General features: G+C 36.0%; 1 protein-coding gene across 2 annotated transcripts in view; it reads right to left on the bottom strand.

Annotated features, from left to right (window-relative positions):
* Positions 1-1,491: 1,491 nt before the first annotated feature.
* The window catches only part of SMS (spermine synthase), a 65,325-nt gene continuing 46,126 nt past the window's right edge, over positions 1,492-20,690 (bottom strand). For both annotated transcript variants that reach the window (XM_007493425.3, XM_056793355.1), the window contains exons 9-11: positions 18,822-18,901; positions 8,325-8,440; positions 1,492-4,039 (exon numbers count right to left, since the gene is read on the bottom strand). In XM_007493425.3, the coding sequence (XP_007493487.1) occupies positions 4,000-4,039; positions 8,325-8,440; positions 18,822-18,901 (236 nt within the window). In that variant the 3' untranslated portion in view covers positions 1,492-3,999. The remainder of the gene's footprint in view (positions 4,040-8,324; positions 8,441-18,821; positions 18,902-20,690) is intronic.

Raw genomic sequence — 20,690 nt, 5'->3', positions numbered from 1 at the left:
GGTATAATCAGGACCAAATGTTTACTTTCCTTAAATTCAACATCCCCTCACCCCTACCCCAAAAGCTAGACATTAACATTAGAGTACTAAATATAATGATCTTGGTAAACCAAATTGCTATGTTCCTGGCAGTCCTTCCCTGCCGTTTCCCTTAAACATTTCTATCTAAAATGATGAAGGAAAAAAACCCTGGAAAATATACAGCTATTCCTTGAATACATTCTTCCACCCACCATCCGGAATTTCCATTTTAGGCCTTTAAAAAACTCACTTTATCCTGTCTCCAAAAAATGAGGCGAGAAGGGAGGGGGGAGAACTATTTTATACCATGCTTCCCCATGTTTGAAGTGTTTGTGTGTAGAACAAACATCAAGAAGGAAATGATAGTCCAGTCTGATCACAGGGATTCGACTTGCTCAGGGTCCATTTCCCTAACGATAAATGGGACAGTTGCCCAATCTTGTTCCGGATGCCCGAGATTAAACGTTAATAAGTATATAACCCATTCCCAAACACCAGTGTCAGAAATTATATTCTCTCAGCTTACTTCTTATTCCCAGGTGCACAGAATCCATCATTCTTGGCTGTGAACCATTCTTTTACATATTTTCAAATGCTATCTACTAGACAAACTGGAAAAAAGGGCCACTAAACTTTACATAAGAATCCCTAAGGGCTATATATTGGCATAAAAAGCCACATTAATGTTTTTATTTCCCAATTACATTTTAATCTGTTTAAGGGGTCACTTGGAGATGTGGGTTTGACACCTACCTGTCATCTAGACAAGTCTAAGTTGCAGAGAAAATGATGACCTGCACTGGGAGAGGGAGTTTTCCTCACCTCACCTGAGAGTGCTATAAACCAATGAAATTATATAATTTTGTAAAAGAATGAACAAAGCAACAATGCTATAGTTATAATTAAATCACATAACAGAGACCCAATTTTCTCACAATTTGGTGATTCAATAAACATCTACCGCTCACTCCAGGTCCCCCTATCGTATCTGGACCATCAAAGGCACAAACAGGTACCTCTGGCTACTATCACCCATAAAAATGAAGTCTGTAAGCTCTTTAATTCAAGGGCTTTCCTGTGGGGATAGGAAAGAAAATGAGGGTTGTCCCACGACCAGTGAACAAACACTGGGACTAAAGATGGGATTCCTGACTCCTGGACCATTTCATTAATTAAAACAACAACAGAACCTCTCTGGCCAACGTCTTCAGGGCTTGAAGCTGGGAAGAGGGGCAAGCTTGAGAGGAGACTGCAGCACTTTCTGAGATGGAAAAAGAAACAGGCACTATATCCATGCTCCCCTCCCTTTCCTACCCCTCTAACACCAAAAGGTGCTTTGCCTGGGGGACAGGGGAGAGGGGGCCAGATCAAAAAGAGGAGGTGACCAACCCAAGCCATGGGGCAAACCCAAACCTCTATACAACTTTGGAAATGTTAATAAGACCCAAATGATTGAGTCAACTGCCCAAGTGGTCATAGCATACCTTTATTTAATATATGCACTGCACTAAGGCAGCAGATACATTGCCAGCAGTCTTTCTTGTCAAGCACAGTCAAATCACTATCAATCAAGTTTTTTTTTTTTTAAATACTTAATCACATTTCTAGGTGGAAGCAGCATTTGGTGCAAAGAATACAAATAAACATGAACGAATTCTTGGTACTTGTTGACAGGTGTGGAGTTGAGCTCAAAACTATGTCCACATTTTCCTTTCATTGTAAAAAAGTCTATATTGCGCTCTATAGTATGTTCAATCAAAAAGCTCACTGTACAGAGGGAATCGAACTTTAAATTTTACACTACAGCATTAAAAATAAATCTTAAAATGACAGTGCTTCATTCTTTAAACATTTCTTCAGAATCTCTTTAGCAATAGCAAATAAAGTCACCAGTATTCAGTATTTGCATGCCCATCTTTTTATAGTAACTACAAAATATTTTGAAAAGCAAAAGTCATTCTTTCTCCACACAAATAATGACAATAAGAAAATTATAGGAGTTGTGTGCATTGTTAGCGTCACACAACACATTTTTCCCTCTCCCTCCCACTCTCCCACCCACCTCCCCACTTGATCTCCCTCCCCCCCACCCCATATACCTTTGCACTGAATGTACCTTCCAGGGACCTGAATGTCCAAACCCACCACACACACTTCTAACTTGCTATCTTTGCAGCAGGACCTGTGCTTCCACATTGATCACTGGATGACCCTCTTTAGCCCACAAGTTGATCTGATCTTGTTAAGTTCAATGTCAAAGTTATGCCTAAATGCTGGTCACATATTTCAAGATGCTTCTGGGTGGCAGTGGATTTTTCAATGGTGAAGAAAAATGCTCCCTCCTACTGTTCAACTCAAATGGTAATTTGAACATTAACAGCACCATTATACATTATGTGTGTATAATTTGTATGTGTGTATATTCTATAATGTTCACATATAAATATACACATATATATGAACATTATACCCAGCCTTTGCTCTGCTCTGCAAGCATTCTCAAAGATAAGCTCATTCATTACACAAAGGCTGTCAAAGACAAATTTTACTACATGTGTAATACAACAAAACTATTTCTTGGTTAAAAGACAGGTCCAGATACAACATCCTGTTTTATCCTATATACTTAATAAGAGGAACCATTAATATCTCTTCTCTTCCCTCCCACTCCAATAAACCAAGTAGTTAAATAAAACACTTCAGTTTTTTAAGGAAATCGTTTCTTCAAAAAAAAAAATTCTCCCATAAGCATTATAAAAAAAATTCTTTTTTCCTCGTCATACAGAATCTCATTTACAGTAAATGGTTAGCTTATAACAGTTACCATACATGAAATGACCCAGTTAGCAAACTCAATAAACTTTTCACAAAGATATAGGTAGAAAAGTCCAAGGGAGGAGATCTTAACTTTGAAATCTCAAATCTTAACTTGGATAAACATACAATCTCAATGATCAGATTTGTGTGGCCTCTGTGAAATGCTGAACTTGGAAAGCTGATACATATCCACACCTTCCCTTAACAATGTGAGAAGTGTAAGAGTTTTGGCTATTCGGTTCTCTTCTGTACATAATGAACTTATTTAGATTCTGTAACAAATATACTCCTGTCAACTTCCCGGATGGATATCCAAAGAAAGCCTCATTTCAACATCTCACATCAGAGTGGATAAGGGAGCACGTTTTGACTTTCAATCTGATAGTAACAACAGTACCTTTACTAGCTTCAGTTCAGGTTCTAGATTCACAAGAAAAATTTGCACGTGTAGTGGGATAGGGGAGAAAGGAGGGAGCCAAAGAGGAAGGAAGGGAACGATTATCTATTGTAGAAATTGGTTAATGGAACTATATGTATGCATACATAAATACATACGTTAAAAAAAAAAAAGAACTACACCAAGCAAAGAAAAATTTGTTTTACGGGACCAGAGTATTAAAGAGTAGATTTTTTTTAAAACACACAAAAAAATTTTTATAATGAAAGTACTGTTATTCTCCTTAAAGTCTCCTTTAACCCAATCTCTAAAACAGAATCAACTTTAGGAAAAGGAAAAAAAAAATCTTTTTTTCTGGTTCCCTTAGGAATGAAATTTAAAGAAAAAAAAAAGATACTCCATACATACCCATTCTTTTCCTCTCTCTTCCATACATACATCCATATTCACCCATCCATCCACCCACACACCACACTAATGAAGCTCTACCACAAAAGCCTACATTAACAGAGAAATACAAAGATCACATTCTAAAAGGTTCAGTGCATTCAGCAGCAGTGCTGCCAATTCATCTTTAAGTTGACTTTCAAAAAATAACACCCTAGAGCTCATCAAAATATACATTTTCCATTTGCTTTTTAAATTAAAATAATAATAAAAAAACTTTTAAGGAATTCACAATCAATAGAATGACTAATTTCAGAATCTTCTAGAGCATATAATTTAAAAGGTTCAAGATGGCAATATGCAGGCAAGAGTAATCTTCAAAATTCAGTTTTCTTCCAAACAGTGTAAAATACCCACCTGAGGGGAGGGGAAGAGAGTCAAGGAAGAAAAACAGATGTCATTCAAAGAAAAATTCTTAAATACCTGTTGATACCTCACACATATCAGAGTCTGGATGAAAATCTAATCACTTTTGTATACTAAGAATGTCTAGTTCTTCCACATAGTATTCTCTATGAAATGAAAATGAAAGACCTACATGAGGAAGCTGGAAACTGCTTAAGGGACATTCCATATTAACATACGATGCTAATGTTTTTCCCTGATCAACAAGCATTTTATTTTTCTTCCTTCCCCAACCCAACTGAATAAAGAGAAATTAAAACAAAGGCAAAAAAGAACAACAGAGTTGAACAAAGCAACACACTCAACATTTCTAAAAGTTTATCTTCTTTTGTAATGCTGTTTTTAACAGTTTCTAATGAAAGAGATCCAGAAAGTTTTTGGGAATTTGTGAAATCATAACAATTGGGAAAAATGTTCAATTTAGTGGATTTTGTGATTTCCCATATTGAAATTTCCTGTGGAATTTAAACTGTACACATGCTAAAGGCAAAAGGCAAGAGGAGGGGAGAAACAAGACAATAAAAATATAAAATGATGGTCAACAGTCAATTCTGCTCTGACTGGAAAATTCAAACAATGTGAGAAAAACTTCCTAATGACCATCTGAGATGCCCCAAAGTAGAATAGGCTGCCTTTACAAAATGGGGAAAATGGTGAACGATGTTTTTGATAGTGAGTTTGTTACTGCTGGGGCAGCTGACAAGAGATTCCGCAGAAGTGGAGCCATCTAGCCAAGAAATGAATACGCAGACACCTTATTAGGAACCCTTGATTCCTTGATACAAAGAAAACAAATTTGGTTTTAACCTTTCAAGGTAACTGCACTTTCTTGATCTAGAGATTTCATTATATATATATATATATAGTTCAACATTTTGGAATTTTTTCTCCATTTTATTCTCTAAGGAAAACCCAAAAGAAACCCCCAAAGATGCTAAAGGTAAACAAACTCAAGAATAGGCAAGGCACTATATGAGATTAACAGTTATGATTCATAAATCTCATTTTCTTAAGCATCTATAATCTCTCTCTAAAGCAAATTAGTTCTCTCTCTACTATAGCTAAATTAGCAATTCCACTTAGAAACAGTGAGGACTAAACTGCTTCCACATACAAAAACTAGCACAGCAAAGCCTTCAGGAAATATTCAGGGAATGAGATGATTCTCTTATAGGTGTTGCTTGCTTGACTCTAGCACCTTCTCTGTCCCCTATGCCACTCCCCCGGCCCCCCAATTTGCTTCTTCCAATCTTGTGTGGGGCTTAAGTAATCAACTAACTAGATTTATATTTCTTTTATTTAAGAGACAATTCTAAGAGAATAAGGCTCTGACAGACCCCAAAGGCCTCTTCCATAATATAAATGGACTTTAATCCCCAGATTTAGTGAGCACTGTGGAAGGTTTTTTTGATTTGCTTTGAGTTCAATGATGGTGGTTAAGGCTACAAAAAGTCTGACTCCATAGGGTAAAAGATTTAAAGGTGGAAGAACTTGGCAGTCATCTAGTCCAACAGGATCTTGTCACAGGTCCCAAGAAGTTACTTGTGCACAGATATAAGGTGAAAAAGTTGGGATTTGAATCCAAGCCCTAAACTATAAATCTTTCCTCTAAATACTGCCCTAATACTAAAAGTGACTGACTTCCAGTTGTGTTTACATTATTTCTACTAGAATTTTACCAATGTTTTGAATAACTTTAATTTGATGTGTCGCTTTATACTTTTGTTTCCTTTGGTACTTTTAAAAATATTTTCTTATGGAGTAAGATCTAGGGATATGGAAATAAAGCTTTAAAACCTGAACCAAAGTCTTGCTAATGTCTTCCTTTGGCAGGTGAAAATGTCTTGGACTTCCAAAAAGTGGTTCTCCCAAGTGTTGTCTATAGACACCTTAGGATCCCCCAAATCTTCTCAGGAGGTCAAAGTTTAAAGCTATTTTACATTAATAAGCTATTACTTGGTTATTATAATACTCCCTTGCAACTACATATCTTGTGTGATTTTCTTCATATACTTCAATCAAATCAACATAGCTCAATAGATTGAATGCAGAGAGATGGGAAACCAGCTGTCTTCTATTCAGCCAGAGTGATTTGCAAAATATGTAAAACAATGCCATGCTTCCTATTGCAATTTTTCTTTTGAATGTTTTTCATTTAAAAATGTTAATTATTGTTTCATTACTGGTTTTTCATGAAATCACTGGTTTTTTTAATGATTAGTTTTAATTTCTACTATAGTAAATATTTACTGTATAAAGAGCTTTAAAAAGCTCTTCAAGTGTCCTCAATCATTTTAAAGAATCTAAGGGGCGTGAAGGCAATATATGAGAAACACTAACTTGAGAATAGGTAGGCAGTAATCATAAGGGAGATGTGAACAAATGTGTAGATGAGACCAAATCGCAAATTTATGTGAATTAAATCTTCAATAAGAAAGCAGAAGGTAGAAAAGAAAATGTGGGTGGCAGCTTTATTGGGTATACTTGTCCTTGGATTTCTGCCAGTTTCACTTCATCAGAGCAGCAAATATGGCCCTAGGAAACAACATATAGGTACTAGCAGCAAACAAGCAGGGACTACTATAGGTTTAGGTTATAAAGATCTTTCTTTCCATCCCTGAACCCTAGCCCAAAAGAAAATAGGAAAAAAAAAAAGGAACCAGGAGCAAGAGTACCAAAATGATACAGCTTAGTAGCTCCTGAGGATATCCTTGTATTTCAAGACAAATTCATAGGACTGAGTTTCCTAATCTATAAAATATGGAGATTAGATTTCATTGTCTCTAAAGTCACGACAGCCATTTCTTGGCTTGGAATTAGTCAAGTTTAGCATATACTATTTTAAAATTGCTCATTAAATTCTTACTAAACTTGAAAACAAAGGAAAATAATATATTTAGAATATATTCGTTAAACTTTGTTGGTAAAGGCATTGTCTTATGGCTCCCTCTATTATCAAACAATCCTTGACTATCCACATCATCTTCATACTACTTCCCACTCCCACAATGAGAAACTAGGAAAAGTAGGAAAAGGGTGAGGGCTTAAAAAAAATTCTTAGGAAAAGTTAAAAGGGAATACTTTATATGCTACCTAAAATTTCTCATTTCATTTCCTTAATCTAACTGAAATTCTATTCATTAAAATAAAGTTTTGGGGAGATAGCTGGATCTTTTAGGCAACAAGATTTTTTAATGTACTGTTGATAGAGACTGTGATATCTAAGATTCAGCTCAGTAAGCCTAATACTAAGCTGTAAAATGGGGATATAATGGTAGTATCTACCTCTAAAGCTTGTTGTGAGGATCTAATGATATAACATTTGCAAACCATTTAGCACATAGCAGGTGTTGTAGAGATGTTAGCTGCTATTATTAATACATGACTTTCCATTTATTCATTACCAGTTTCTATCTCCCTGCAGATGTTTTCCAAATTCCTTCCAAATCTGCTAAATGATTAGCAGTTTTCACTATCCTTTGCACTATGCAAAGGTGGGATTTAAATCATTTAATTTTAATTCCAAACAAAAATCTTACAATAAAGATGATCATGTATATAATTATTGATGAAATCTATGAACTAAAAAGTTAGGTCTAAGAATATATATAGTCAGCACAGCAGACTGGTTAGGGAAAAGCTAAGTTCAAGGCTCGCCTCCGACACATTCTGGCTGTGCAATCTTTGGGTTCAGACACTCTCTCTCATCGCTCTTGGCTATTTTCTAAGACTCTCGGGTACAGAGGAGCCAGCAGCCTGCATTGGTAGGGAAAGTTTTCTCCCTTAGAAGTTCCTGATGCCTAGTCACCAACCACAAAAGACTGAAAACTAGTTTCCAGAGTATCATGTGGAAATGCCACGTGGGGTACTTAATTTAGGTTTTTACGGAATGGATCAGAATGAGGATGAGCTAATAACGAGAATCACGGCTAACATGTTTCTAGTTCTTACTATGTACCACGAACTGTGCCAAGAGCTTTACAATTGCTATCTCACTAACCCTAAATGTCTTAGTGCCTCCGGCAACTTTCTCAGACAACCTCTAGGCCAGTATTTGCTCTGCATTAGTCTAGGAAGTTACCTCATTGGAAGTTCCCAATACCAAAAGGATAATTGTGGTTCAAAAAATAAAAAATAATTTTCATTTAGTGTTAAGGTATGAATCTAAATTGCTTGATGAGAAGAGGCTCCTTGGGAGTTTGGCACAGACTCTAAATCTAATTCATAAAAAGGATACAATTCCATGTATGAGGGAACACATACAATTTCCTTTGAGAATTCCACAGGACAATAAAGCCGGCTAAGTTGTTCTTCGTAGAGAGTCAAGGCTTCAGTCAAATTGATACAGTTCCCCTGAAAAACAAAATGAAATGGAATGCTACTTAGAACTGCACACAATGTAACAGACCTGACTAAAAAGTTCCCGAAGATCCATTTTTTAAAAAATCTTGTTATATTTTCATATCGCCTACATTTCTCCTCTCTCCCCACCCCAGAAGGATGGGGGGGCAGGAAGAAATCCAGCAAACCCATCAACATATTTAAAACAAATTGAAAATATATTTATTACCCAACACCCATAGACCTCCCACCTCTACAATGGAATGTAGGGGTAATGTCTTCTCTTATTTTCTCTTGGGACCATGCTTGTTTCTCTGTAATTGTATAATACTTATTTTTAATTATTTCATGGGTGCTATTCTTCCCATTTTCATTGTTGTAGTCATTTTAATGTTTTCTTTTCTGTTTATTTTACTTTGCATCAAATCATGTCTTTCCACGCTCCTTTCATCTTATTTTACATTTCCAGCTTAGTACTCATCCCTTTATAAAATAGCTCCATTTCTTCATTACGAATGGCATTAGATTCCACTTAGAGAATGAAGTTGTCAGCTTTGCATTCTTCCAATTCACTTAACAATCCATTTCAAATACTTATAACAATACAACAGCTTTAAAAATTCAGATGCTAAAACTTGTTAGTGAAGAATTCACTGCATCAATGACAATTGTAACACTCGTTCCATATATTTTGTTGTATAAACAATACCACTTTTCTATCAAGGCTATATCGTGCTATAAAACTGCAGTTTCCTTTATCATCAAAATTATTTCACTTTCTATGGTTCTAATTGATCACGTTACTCACTCTCCCACTTATTTTTAGAAGAATTCATTCTGTCTTATGAGTTGTACCAGATGGCCTATGAGGTCTTTATTATATCTAAAGCTATATTTAAATTTTTTCTCAAAAATATTAAGCATGATAAAATACCTCACTGTATAATAAGGTGAGAACTTGCAAACTGACTTACCCAACACTGTCTTTATTATGTCCCCAATAATAGTCATTATAAAAAATTATTAAACATTTTTCATGTTTTTGTTCAAAGAAATGATGATGTTTATCTTGAACATAATTAAACCTACTCCATTAGGTCTAAAACAGAATAGTCTTTAGAAAATTTCTACCACAGAAGTTTTGTCTTAAAGGAACTCAAGTTTCATAGGAACGATATTAATCTTATATGGTCTCAGGAAGAAAGCACTGAATAGCACAGTATTATTTTAAGTGTGTTCAAGTCTTTTAGATGGATGTTCTACTTTTTCATTTGCTCTTTCCAAATCTATGGAAAAAAAAAACTATTGAAAGTCCTAGAAATTAAGAGAATGAAGGTTCTATCTTGTTATTTTTCATAATACTAGTTTTGTGTGACCCAGAAATTTCTTTCCTATATAGTCAAGATAAAATCTGAGCAGAGAGGAAATAAAACAAGATTTTACTGTTTCATAGGTGTAGCTTAGCTTGCTAAGGAAAGTAAAAACAAGCTTTAAGGGAAATAAACCCTCTGTGCCATTTCTTATTTTATCCGTTTCCCCCTTTTAATGAAAATTCCATCTCTGAACGGAGGACTTGGGAAAGAACACTGAGAAAGGTCACTAAGTGTTTACATTGCAATGGGTCAAACGTTGGAAGCTAGTTACAAGCAGCTTGTCACATGTGGAAAAATAAAACACTGAAAAGGCAGAAAGGGCTCCAAATCTAATGTCTTCTCTCCACTATACCATTTGGGCTCCAACCTTTAGGGGGTTTTTAGTGAATGACACCAAATACTACTTTCTTAAATTCCCATTGTTATCTTCTAAATTCTTAGGAATTGAGGAGAAAAAAATATCATTCCATTAAAAACATTTATTCTATTTAAAAAGGTCCTCAAAATAGTTGGAACTTTCCATTTCACATTGTTTTGTGGTTTTTTTGGTCTGGACTTAAGATTTCATTCACAAAACCTCTCAATGTAAAAAAACCCTTTCCACAAATAAATAACAGTAACAAACAATAAATTAGTCTCGAGAAGTTTCTGGGGAACAGTTAGGTGTCTCAGTGGAAAGAGCCAGATGAAAGGTCCCGAGTTCAAATTTGGCCTCAGACAAGTGTCTGTATGTATGACCCTGTGCAAGTCATTGCCTATCCCTTACTGCTCTTCTTCCTTGGAACTGATACTTGGCATCAACTCTAAGACAGAAGGTAAAAATTTAGGGAAAGAAAAAAAAAAGTCCCTGGGACACCAAAAATTTAGGTCCCTTGCCAATGGTCAGACAGCCAGTGTCAGGGTCTGAAAAGAGGTCTTCCTCACTTTGAGGCTAGCCCTCTACTAATTGTGCCATTAGGGCTTGAACAAAATATGAGACAAATACTGTTAAGATTAAGTTCATTTAAAAATAAACTTGTCTGCCCAACACTTTTGGTCTTTAAAATATATTTGGAAATAGCTACAGTGGACAGACCAGAAAAGATTTTATCCTGGAGAAAAACTAAATGGTTTAATTTAGCCCAATCACACAAAATGACGTTATTTTTTAAGGTCTATTTGTTTAGTAACCTATTATCATCTGGAAGACTTCAGTGGGTATTTGGCTCAACTGCCCTTTGCTAAGCATATAATTTTATTTCAACATCAAGTTCACGGTGAGAGTACACAAACACCACATGTGTAATTTAAAATTCACAAATAGAAGATACTGCTGGGTAATTTTTAGAACATATCAACCACTGTGGAAGTCATAGAATAGCAATGCAACTAAGGTACAGTAAACTAGTCTCTAAAGACCTGTTCCTTGTCATCCTAAAATTCACAGATTTTTGTAAAGGGCACATGGGAATACTACCTCTCTGGAGTGTCAATGTGGCAAGATACAGGAAGGAAATGGGAAAGGTTTTAGTGCTATTTTTTCACATTGTCAAACACCCTAAAAAAATCCAAACCAATGCCACAAAGCAAGACCTACAAAAAAAGAAACAAGATACATTCTTTTATTTCCACATTTCTTTTCAAATCCACTCATTTTTTTTCCCCCAAGACTATATATGAATATAGGAAATATTGTATTTTTCCAAGCTATTAGGAAAGGAAAATGATGAAGAGTGCAAAAGGCAATGAATTTGATTCCAAGTTCAAAATCAAACCTCTGCCACTAACTGTGCCACCTTGGGCAATTACATAACCTACTTGAAACATGAGGGGGCTGGACTAGATGATTGCTAAGGTCCCTTTCAGCTTAAGTCTATTATCTATAAATGCTATTCCATCCAAAATAGCCCACAAGCAGGTGCCAGGCACTGTGCTAATAATAAACATCAGATATACAAAGAAAGGCCAAAGACAATCCTTGCTCTCCAGGCCGTCACGGTCTAATGGGGGAGACAACATAAAAATGATTATGTGCCAAAAACACAGAAACATGATAAATTGGAAATAATCAACAGAGAGATGGGATCAGTACATGAAAAGATCTAGGATTCTACTGAGCATGTGCCCCAAGGCTGTCGGAGACAGAAAAGTCCTATAGATAAATTATATACATTCTGTTAGAGCAAATACCCGAAAGCAAAAAAGGTGATCAGCAACTGGAAAATGGTTGAATATTACAGTACTCTTAAGAATGATTCAGAAAAACATGGAAGGACTTGTATAGAATGATGCATACTAAAACTAAAGAGAATAACACCTTTAGGGGGGAAAAACACCAAAATGAATGTTACATTAATAAGAATAATGAAATAATGTCTAATTATAATTTGTGTTTTATTATATATATATATATAATTAAGAGAATCAGACATGGGGACCACATTCCCCTGTCATATTTCTGTCCCTCTTCAGGATGATAACTTTCTTTAGTCATGGCAGATGGTGTAACTGCAATATTGTCTCACTTGACCTACATTCTTGTAGGTAAAAAACTATCTCCACTAGACAGTGGATGAACATTAGGGACTTCTTATAATTTTTTAACGTTTTTCTTTTATTTTTGGGAAAGGTGAGTCATCAATTATTCATGTGACTTATTTAATGCATTCTTAAATTAACCTAGCCATACATCCTACACTGTCTGTTTTTGTAAAAGAATTATGCATCCTGCTGGAAGAATCTTTCCTGTTACCATCAAGATATTGAGGTGGTGCTTGTGCATAGGGTTAGATTCGGGACACTATCTCCTTTTCCCCGGGTAGGGGGGAAGTGAAGTTATGGAAAAGCTCCATAGATTAAGATTTTTTTTTCTTAAGCAATTATAGGGCAAGATGTTATTACCATTCACTCGGATCAGGAAAACATCTTCCAGAGAAAATACTGTGAGAACCATGATTTCAGATAGACTAAAAAGGATGACAGCAATAGAAGATGTCCCCAGAAATCAGACCCTCCAGCATGTCAAGGCTCTCCACCCACTTCTGTCCTTCCCATTTGCTATTTTATTTTGATTGTAAAAGCTTAGGGAAATGTCCCCTAATGGCTCCTTGTAAGTCACCTATCAATCATTTTTAACATGTTAAGAAACACTCAAATGTAATATTGGATCCTCCATGATATGTCTAATGCCTTTGGGCCCTTACGCCACTGGCCTCGAGCCATCTGATCAAATCAGGGCAGTGGGGTAAGAGAAGGGCAGACAGGCATGGGGGCCCATTAGGGAAAACCTGCCGTTTGCCTAAGAGCAGGGAGAGCCCTCAAAGCAGAGGGACTTGGGAAAAGGGACATCACTCATAGTGTAAGTTTGACGGTCAGAGAGGAAATTAGGGTTTTTTGACTGGGAACCAAGAGTGAAGAGTTGTATGGAGGAGGCAGTTCCTGGCCTGGGTGGAGGCTCAGTCAGCCAGAGGCCTTTCCTTTCTCTGGCCCACTCTTTTAAATACTATCATAAGTATGGTAAGATTAAAATTTAAATAATTTAAATAATTATTATAATATATATAAAACTAATTCTAGATTAAGATATAGTCTCCAGAGAATTTTAATCTTACCATACTTATGATAGTGTTGGGATTTTTTTGTGAAGGTTTCAATGGGAAGGTATATGGGAAAATAATATTGGTATAAAAAAAACGTAACAAAGGGGCAGCTGAATGACTTAGTGGATTGAGAGTCAAGCCCAAGAGATGGGAAGCCTAGGTTCAAATCTGGCCTCAGACACTTCCTAGTTGTGTGACCCTGGGCAAGTCACTTCACTCCCATTGCCTAGTCTTTACTGCTCTTCTGCCTTGGAGCCAATACCAGTATTGATTCAAAGACAGAAGATAAATACCCCCCCCCCCCAAAGTAACAAAAACATTCAGCTAGCTAACTATACAGGACAGTTCTAAGGGACTTAATAACAAAGAATGCTATCCATATCCAGAGAAAGAATTATTGAAATCAGAATGTAGATCAAAGCATATGATTTTTCACTTGTTTATTTGAGTATGTTTTGGGGTTTTGGTTTTATAAGATTGCTTGTTAACTCGGACCCTAACATGCTCACTTACTAAAATGAGTAATATGGAAACATGTTTTGGCACGATAATACAAGTATAACCCAGATCAAATTGCTTGCCAGCTTCAGGATTGGTGAAGGGAAGAAAGGAGAGAAGCAATCTGGATCACATAAGTTTGGAAAATTTCTGTAGAAATTACATGTAATATGTAATAAATAAAATAAAAAAGATAAAACAATTTTTAAGACAGATTTTAAAAAAAGATCTGATTATTAAAAATAAAATCCCAACTATTATTTTCTGAAAATGGAAAAAAAGATTTCCGTTTCCCATGACAACATTTTCCAAACTTGGCCAAAAAACTTGTTTGGGATAGAAATATACTTAAAGAACACATAAGTTCAAGAGAGAGAGAGAGGGATGAAATGCCCCTAGGGATAAAAACAGCCAGAAGAAATTTTTTTAGAATCAAAAGAATTTAAGTGAGTAAGCTCTAGGACTTCCTGATCTCATGTTAAAACAAACTTCTCAGAGAAAACAATTAAAAATTTTTTCTTAAGAAAATGAAAATAAGAAAACAGCAAGATTTAAAGTAAAACTGGATTCATGTGATAATCAAACTTCCTAACAGGATGAGGCCTGCAATTAACACTACTCAAACCACTTTAGAAGCGAGGACAGGTCTGACCAGAAGCTCTTGAAGGTTTGGGCTAGCTTACCCATCTTTTGACTGCTAAAATAAATTCTGAGAGAAAGGACATTCCATAATTGGGTGGGGAAGGGAAGAGGGAATAAAAGTGGGAATAGCATGACACCATAGATTTAGACTGGAAAGGGACCTTGATCTAGTCTAATCCCTTTTGCTTAACAAATAAATGTTAAGTGATCCGCCCAAGGCCACACAAGTAGCAAGTGACACACCTAAGCTTAAAATCCAGATTGTGGTTCTAAATCCAGTTTCTTTTTACAATAATATGCTGCCTTCAAGATACAGCTCATGTTCCATGGAGGGCTACACCAAGCTTTTCCCCAATTTTATCACTGAACTAAACTTACTCTAATATGAATAAATATTATTTATTAAAATATATAAAATACATGATGTAAGGAAACATAAAAAAGAAACTGGTCCCTACTTTTGAAGGAGGTAACATATTTGGATTGTTCATTTTTATTTTTTTCAGTTATGCCCTACTCTTCATGACTCCATTTGGGAGTTTCTTGGCAAAGATGTTAATAGTTTGCCATTTCTTTTCCCAGCTCATTTTAGAAATGAAGAAATGGAGGCAAGGAAGGTTAAGTGACTTGTCCAGGATCACAAAGCTAGCAAGGGTCTGGGGTCAGATTTGGAATCAGCAAGAAGTATTCTCCACCCTATCCCCGGCACCCCCAGCTGCCTCAGCCATAGTAAAAGAACAAAAGGGGCTTAGAAGACCTGGCATAGAAGTCTCCACTTTGACACTTACTATTTGTGCAAGTTTTAGGCAAATCCACTTGTGCCTGCAAAACTTTGAACATAAGACTCGAGAGCTGGGGTGCTCCCTCCCTCCTCGGCACACCTTGCCTCTCCCCAGGCAGTAACTTTGGGGGCTTGTCCTATTGTTGGCTTGTACCAAGCTCGGGGCCTACAAATCCTCCCAGATTTTTTCCACTGAGCCACTGTCCTAGGCACATTTGTACTTGGGCATCTGTTTCTTTGAACCATTCCTCACAGCCAAACTGAGTCTAGAATCGCCACCTCCACGGCTAGCCTCTGCCATCTTCCCTTTCTAACCCTCTTAAAACCCTTGTAACTGCAGAAGGGCTCACGACCCGCTCAGCTGAGCATGTTCTCTAACCCGGCTCCAGCAGGGTCACTCCCCTACTTATATTAAGCATGGCCCTCATCTCCCAGGCCCTGGGGCCACAGCCTTGGAGTCATGAGGCCACAAAGTCCATCCGTCTGTCACCCACTCCAATCCAAACTATACACTATCATCTGAGAAATCTTTTAGCTGCTTTCTCCTAAATGCAGATGAAAACATGATTACCTGCTAATTTGGGTATATGTTTGGGGGATTTTGTTCTGTACAATTATTCACTTTTTAAAAGAATATGGAAATATATTTTGTATAACTTATGTGTGCATAACAAATAAATATAAAATAAAATATAAAAAAATAAAATATATATTCTTTGTTATATATTGCCTTCAAGGGCAGGGTCTGGGTTGGAGCAGGATCAGTGGTCCGGGAGGGCTGTCATTCCCAGGGATCACTGGCTTATCTATATTCTGCGAAGCACTCTTCTTTGATTGAATCATTGCAGGGCTCACATGTTTGGTCCTCCTGGGTTGATCCCTTTCTAAACATTATCTTGTCCATTCTCTTAGCAATATAGCTAGGAGTTTGCTATTCTACTATTCTCAATAGGGCCACCCTCTAGAGGTGGATTCAGGAATTTCATGGTCCTTTGAACAATGCAGGTCAATAGCTATTAAAAACGAAAAAATCTAGCCACTTATGGAATTTTATGGAACATAATACTTAAATTTTGTTTTGGTTTTGTTTTCTTCCTTTACTGAAACTGAGTGCAGACCAAATTCTTTGTTCTTTTCCCAACTGAAGGCAAATCAAATTCTTTTTTTCCCCCTTATCCCAACTTGAAACTGACTTAGGGAATTCTCTTTAATATATTTGTGACGAGCACAGAGTAATTAAGTATATATTTGCTCATATGAGGCAAGAACAGAATGAAGATTTTCTTTGGAGAAATGAATAAGATCCACTCTATTCCTAGGCATCCTTAAGAAGGCAAACGTGATATTATGGAGACATTCACGAGCTAAAGGTCTCTTCTTGTTCTAACCAAATCCTTTACCATGATTCCAAATTACATAAAAACTAGAATGAGTTTGCTCAAAATCAGCTCTTTCTTCAAGGAGAATAATCGGTATCAAATTCTGTGCCTATTCAGCACCACCATCCCTTTAGGAAAAAAAAAAGGGGGGGACAGGAAGGCAATTCTCCCCCATTCTTACTAAGGTTCTCTAGAGCAGACAATTAGAAGGAGAATTTTTCTACTTCCCAGCCAAATAAAAACTTCATTTTTTAGTTTTGCAAATATAGGATTAAATCATTATTTCCAGAAGATTTCTTTTTTTAGATTCTTGTCAAATGTGCAGGGCAGAGTACAACCTACAATACTTATAATGATGAAAAGGATTTTCCTACAGAAAAACCATGATCACTGCTCTCCATCTGGTGGTCTAAGATCATACTGCAGCCAAGACTCAGCTTTCCTGTTCACTTTGGGGAGTGCTCAAGGATCACTACCATTAAACAATGCAGGAAACTGTTAGCCTCCATGAATTAATTTAGAATTTGTCATCCCATAATTTAGGCTTGACTGACACCTATTGGCTATGTGACCCTGGTCATATAACTTAATATCTCAGTACCTTCCTCACACTAGGCAACTCTCAGAATATAAATTAGATGCCTTTCTCCATGGATAGAGTCCCTAAACCAATGAAACCACAAGTCCAGACCTTATTTCTGCTTCTCTGTAGGTTCTAAAATCAGTTAGTAAAAGGAAAATTCCCCATACCTCCAGGGATTAGAACAATGCAGTAGACATACTTAATATTAATACTTTCTTCTTGAATTTAATTCATTTGGAATTTTTTTGTTGGTGAAAGTTATATAATCTTGCAGATAATTTCTGAAAATCTCCAGTGCTACATATCTATTTAACCACATTTTTTAACCAATATATTCTTTCTTACCAATCCTATTTCCAGTGTTTTGTTTTGTTTTTTAATCTGAAAATACAAAGAGGAACAATTCTTCAAGTCAAACTAGCTTTCAATGACATGAAGGGAAAAGTGAAATTCAACAAGAATGTAATCAGTGCACAATGCCTGGCACATAGAATATAACTAAATAAATGTTTATTTACTGAGTGGAACATTAGTAATTGATAACAAAATGATAATCAAAAAAGTACACAAAAAAAGCTACCATTTAAAGGGTTCTTTAAGATCACTCTATTACGAATACGAATAAAATGAAATGTGTTTTAAGCAATAAAACGTATAACCCAGTGAGATTGCCATGTAATCATGGAAAAATATTCTAAATCAATCAACAAATGAATAAGTTACAGCACAGTAAAAAAAAAAAGATAATTTCTCTCCCCACTTCTTTGCAAAAGTGAGAACATTTAATTTTTTTTAAATAAAAAATAAAGAGTTCTTTAAGATTTGTAAAAAGTTAACTGACTGGATTCATTAACAACCTTATTAAGATTAAAGTATATTATTATCTTCCTTTGACATGAAGAAATTGAGGCATGAAGAAACCAAGTGATTTGCCTAGAAGTTATCCTAGCTAGGGAATGTCTTGAGACAGAATTCAAACTCAGGTCTCCCAGACAAGAAGACTTGTGCTCTATCCACTGTACCAGTTGGTTGCCTTGCCTAGATCCTGGAGTCAGGAAAAACCTGAAACCAAATCCAGTCTTAGACAGTATCTATATGAACCTAAGCAAGTCACTTAACCCGTTCCCTTCAGTTTTGAGATAGTAGCACCCACTTCCTAAGGGTTGTAAAGAGAAAATAAGATATTATAAAGTGTTTTGCACAGTGCCTGGCACATTGTAAATAATATATACCAGCTTTTTTGTTAACTAGTATCATCATCATCATCAAATTTGTATATAAGGCCTGTGAGAATGTGAATAAATCAACAGTCACTTTCTATAAAAATCTAACACAAATCAGGGGAACCTCAGGCACCAAAAATGACAGAACTAAATCTTTAAAAGAGTTAAAACTCCCATGAAACAACATAGGCCTGCTGTTGTACCATCAGATAAAAAAATAAAAATAAAACTTTTTCTCCGACTCCTTTCTATGATCTGAACATACTTCAATTTTTTCTTAAATACACTAGATTCTAAACTCATCAAGAGAGTGGAGAATGAGGTTAAGGAGCGTACCTGTGTAAAGTATTTTCCATCATGTTTCAATACTTTCATTGAAAGGTCAAGGATCAGTCTGAGAAATTCCCACGTGGAATCTAGATACAAAAATTTAAATGCAGAAAGGAGTTATGTCGCTTTAAAAAAAAATGTAAAGACTATTGAGCATTTCATTCAATAAGTTCCTTGCTGTTTAAAATTTTTTAAATCTGACTTTAAAAAATTCCACAAGACCATAATAAACTTAGGAGCAAGAAAATATTTTCAAGTCAATGGTTCTCAGCTTCTCAATTTGCAGAAGAGGTCAAGGAACGTCAACAGCTCTATTTAGGTACACAAATGTAGTAAGAAACAGGGCTGGAATAAACCCTAAGAGGGAGATCCCAATTTTCCCCATTTTGATTATGCCACTATCTATAAACTCCATACACAGCTGCCAGAATAATTGTTCCTAAAGTAGATAAGGCCTACTTGATAAACAAGGGGCTGTCCAATGTCCCAAGAACAAACACCAACTTTTTTGATACTCAAATTTCTTTACAACCTGGACACAGTCTACCCTTCCTGCCTGGATATTCTTAATGCAGCTAGAAGGGATGCTTTTGCAGCTCCTCATACCCAGTACTCATCTAAAGCCAGCTAAGGCCTGGCTGCACCTTGGACCTAGCGGCTTCTTCCTCCTTCCCTCCTGCCTCATAGGCCTGCTGGCTTCCTTCAGGTCTCAGCACAGGGGTCCCTTCCTTCTTTTAAACCCTTACCTTCTATCTAAGAATCAATACTTAGTATTGGCTCCAAGGCGGAAGAGAGGCGAGGGATAACGTGATTTGTTCAGTGATACCGCTTGGAAGGGTCCAAGGCCAGGCCTGAATGGGGGAAAGAAGGGTCTTCCTGACTCCAGGCCTACTCTATCCACTGCACCATTACTGCCCTCCAATGGGTAGAGACGGAATAAGAGATATGTCCTATCTAGATACAAAAGTTTAAATGCAGAAAGGAATTATGTAGCTTTAAAAAAGATTTAAAGACTACTGAGCATTTCATTCAAGAAGTTTCTTACTGTTTAAATTTTTTAAAATCTGACTTAAAAGAATTCCACAAAACAAGGCACAATATATATGCATGTATGTGTGTGTGTATATATATATATCCATGCAAACTATGTGCCAGGTGTTAAATATGTAAATATCTATTGATATATGTGTATCAAAAATGCATACATGTTTGTATAACAACAAAATATATACTATATAATGTAGAATTTTCTACACACACATACATACAAATGACCTTCTAATTGCCAGGTACTCAATGTCTATTTAATACCTGACAGATGCATATCATTATGAAGATCCACTAGGTCCAAGAAAAGGGAAAACACTAACTTTGTGTGATTTTAAGCTTATAGTTAACTTTAAATTTCAAGACCCAGAAAGAGTCTAATGATTGATAGACACATGCCATTAGGGATATCTACAATGTTCAAGAAAAAAGTATTAAAAAAGGACTTAAAAAGGACTAAATTTGAGATTTTTAGCTCATATTTGAGTCCAATATAACTTCAAATTTCGAGAACCAAAAAAGAAAGTGTCTACCTAATGTCTGACATTACAAATATCCACTAAGTCCAAGAAAAGAAAAGGGAAAAGTACCAAATTTGTTGAGATTTTAGTTCATAAGGCCTTCAAATTTCAAGAGCCAGAAAATGTCTATCTAGTACTTAACAGACACATGTCATAAATACCCACTAAGTCCAAGAAAAAAAAGTAAAGTACTAATAAAGGACTAAAAAGTACCAAATTTGTGAGATTTTAGCTCATATTCAAGTCCTAAGTAACTTCAAATTTTATTATTTTTAAGCCCTTACCATGAAGAGTAGTAATGGCTAGG

This window comes from Monodelphis domestica, chromosome 4, assembly GCF_027887165.1.
Source record: "Monodelphis domestica isolate mMonDom1 chromosome 4, mMonDom1.pri, whole genome shotgun sequence".
NCBI lineage: Eukaryota > Metazoa > Chordata > Mammalia > Didelphimorphia > Didelphidae > Monodelphis > Monodelphis domestica.
This window is presented reverse-complemented; position numbering and strand designations above follow the sequence as displayed.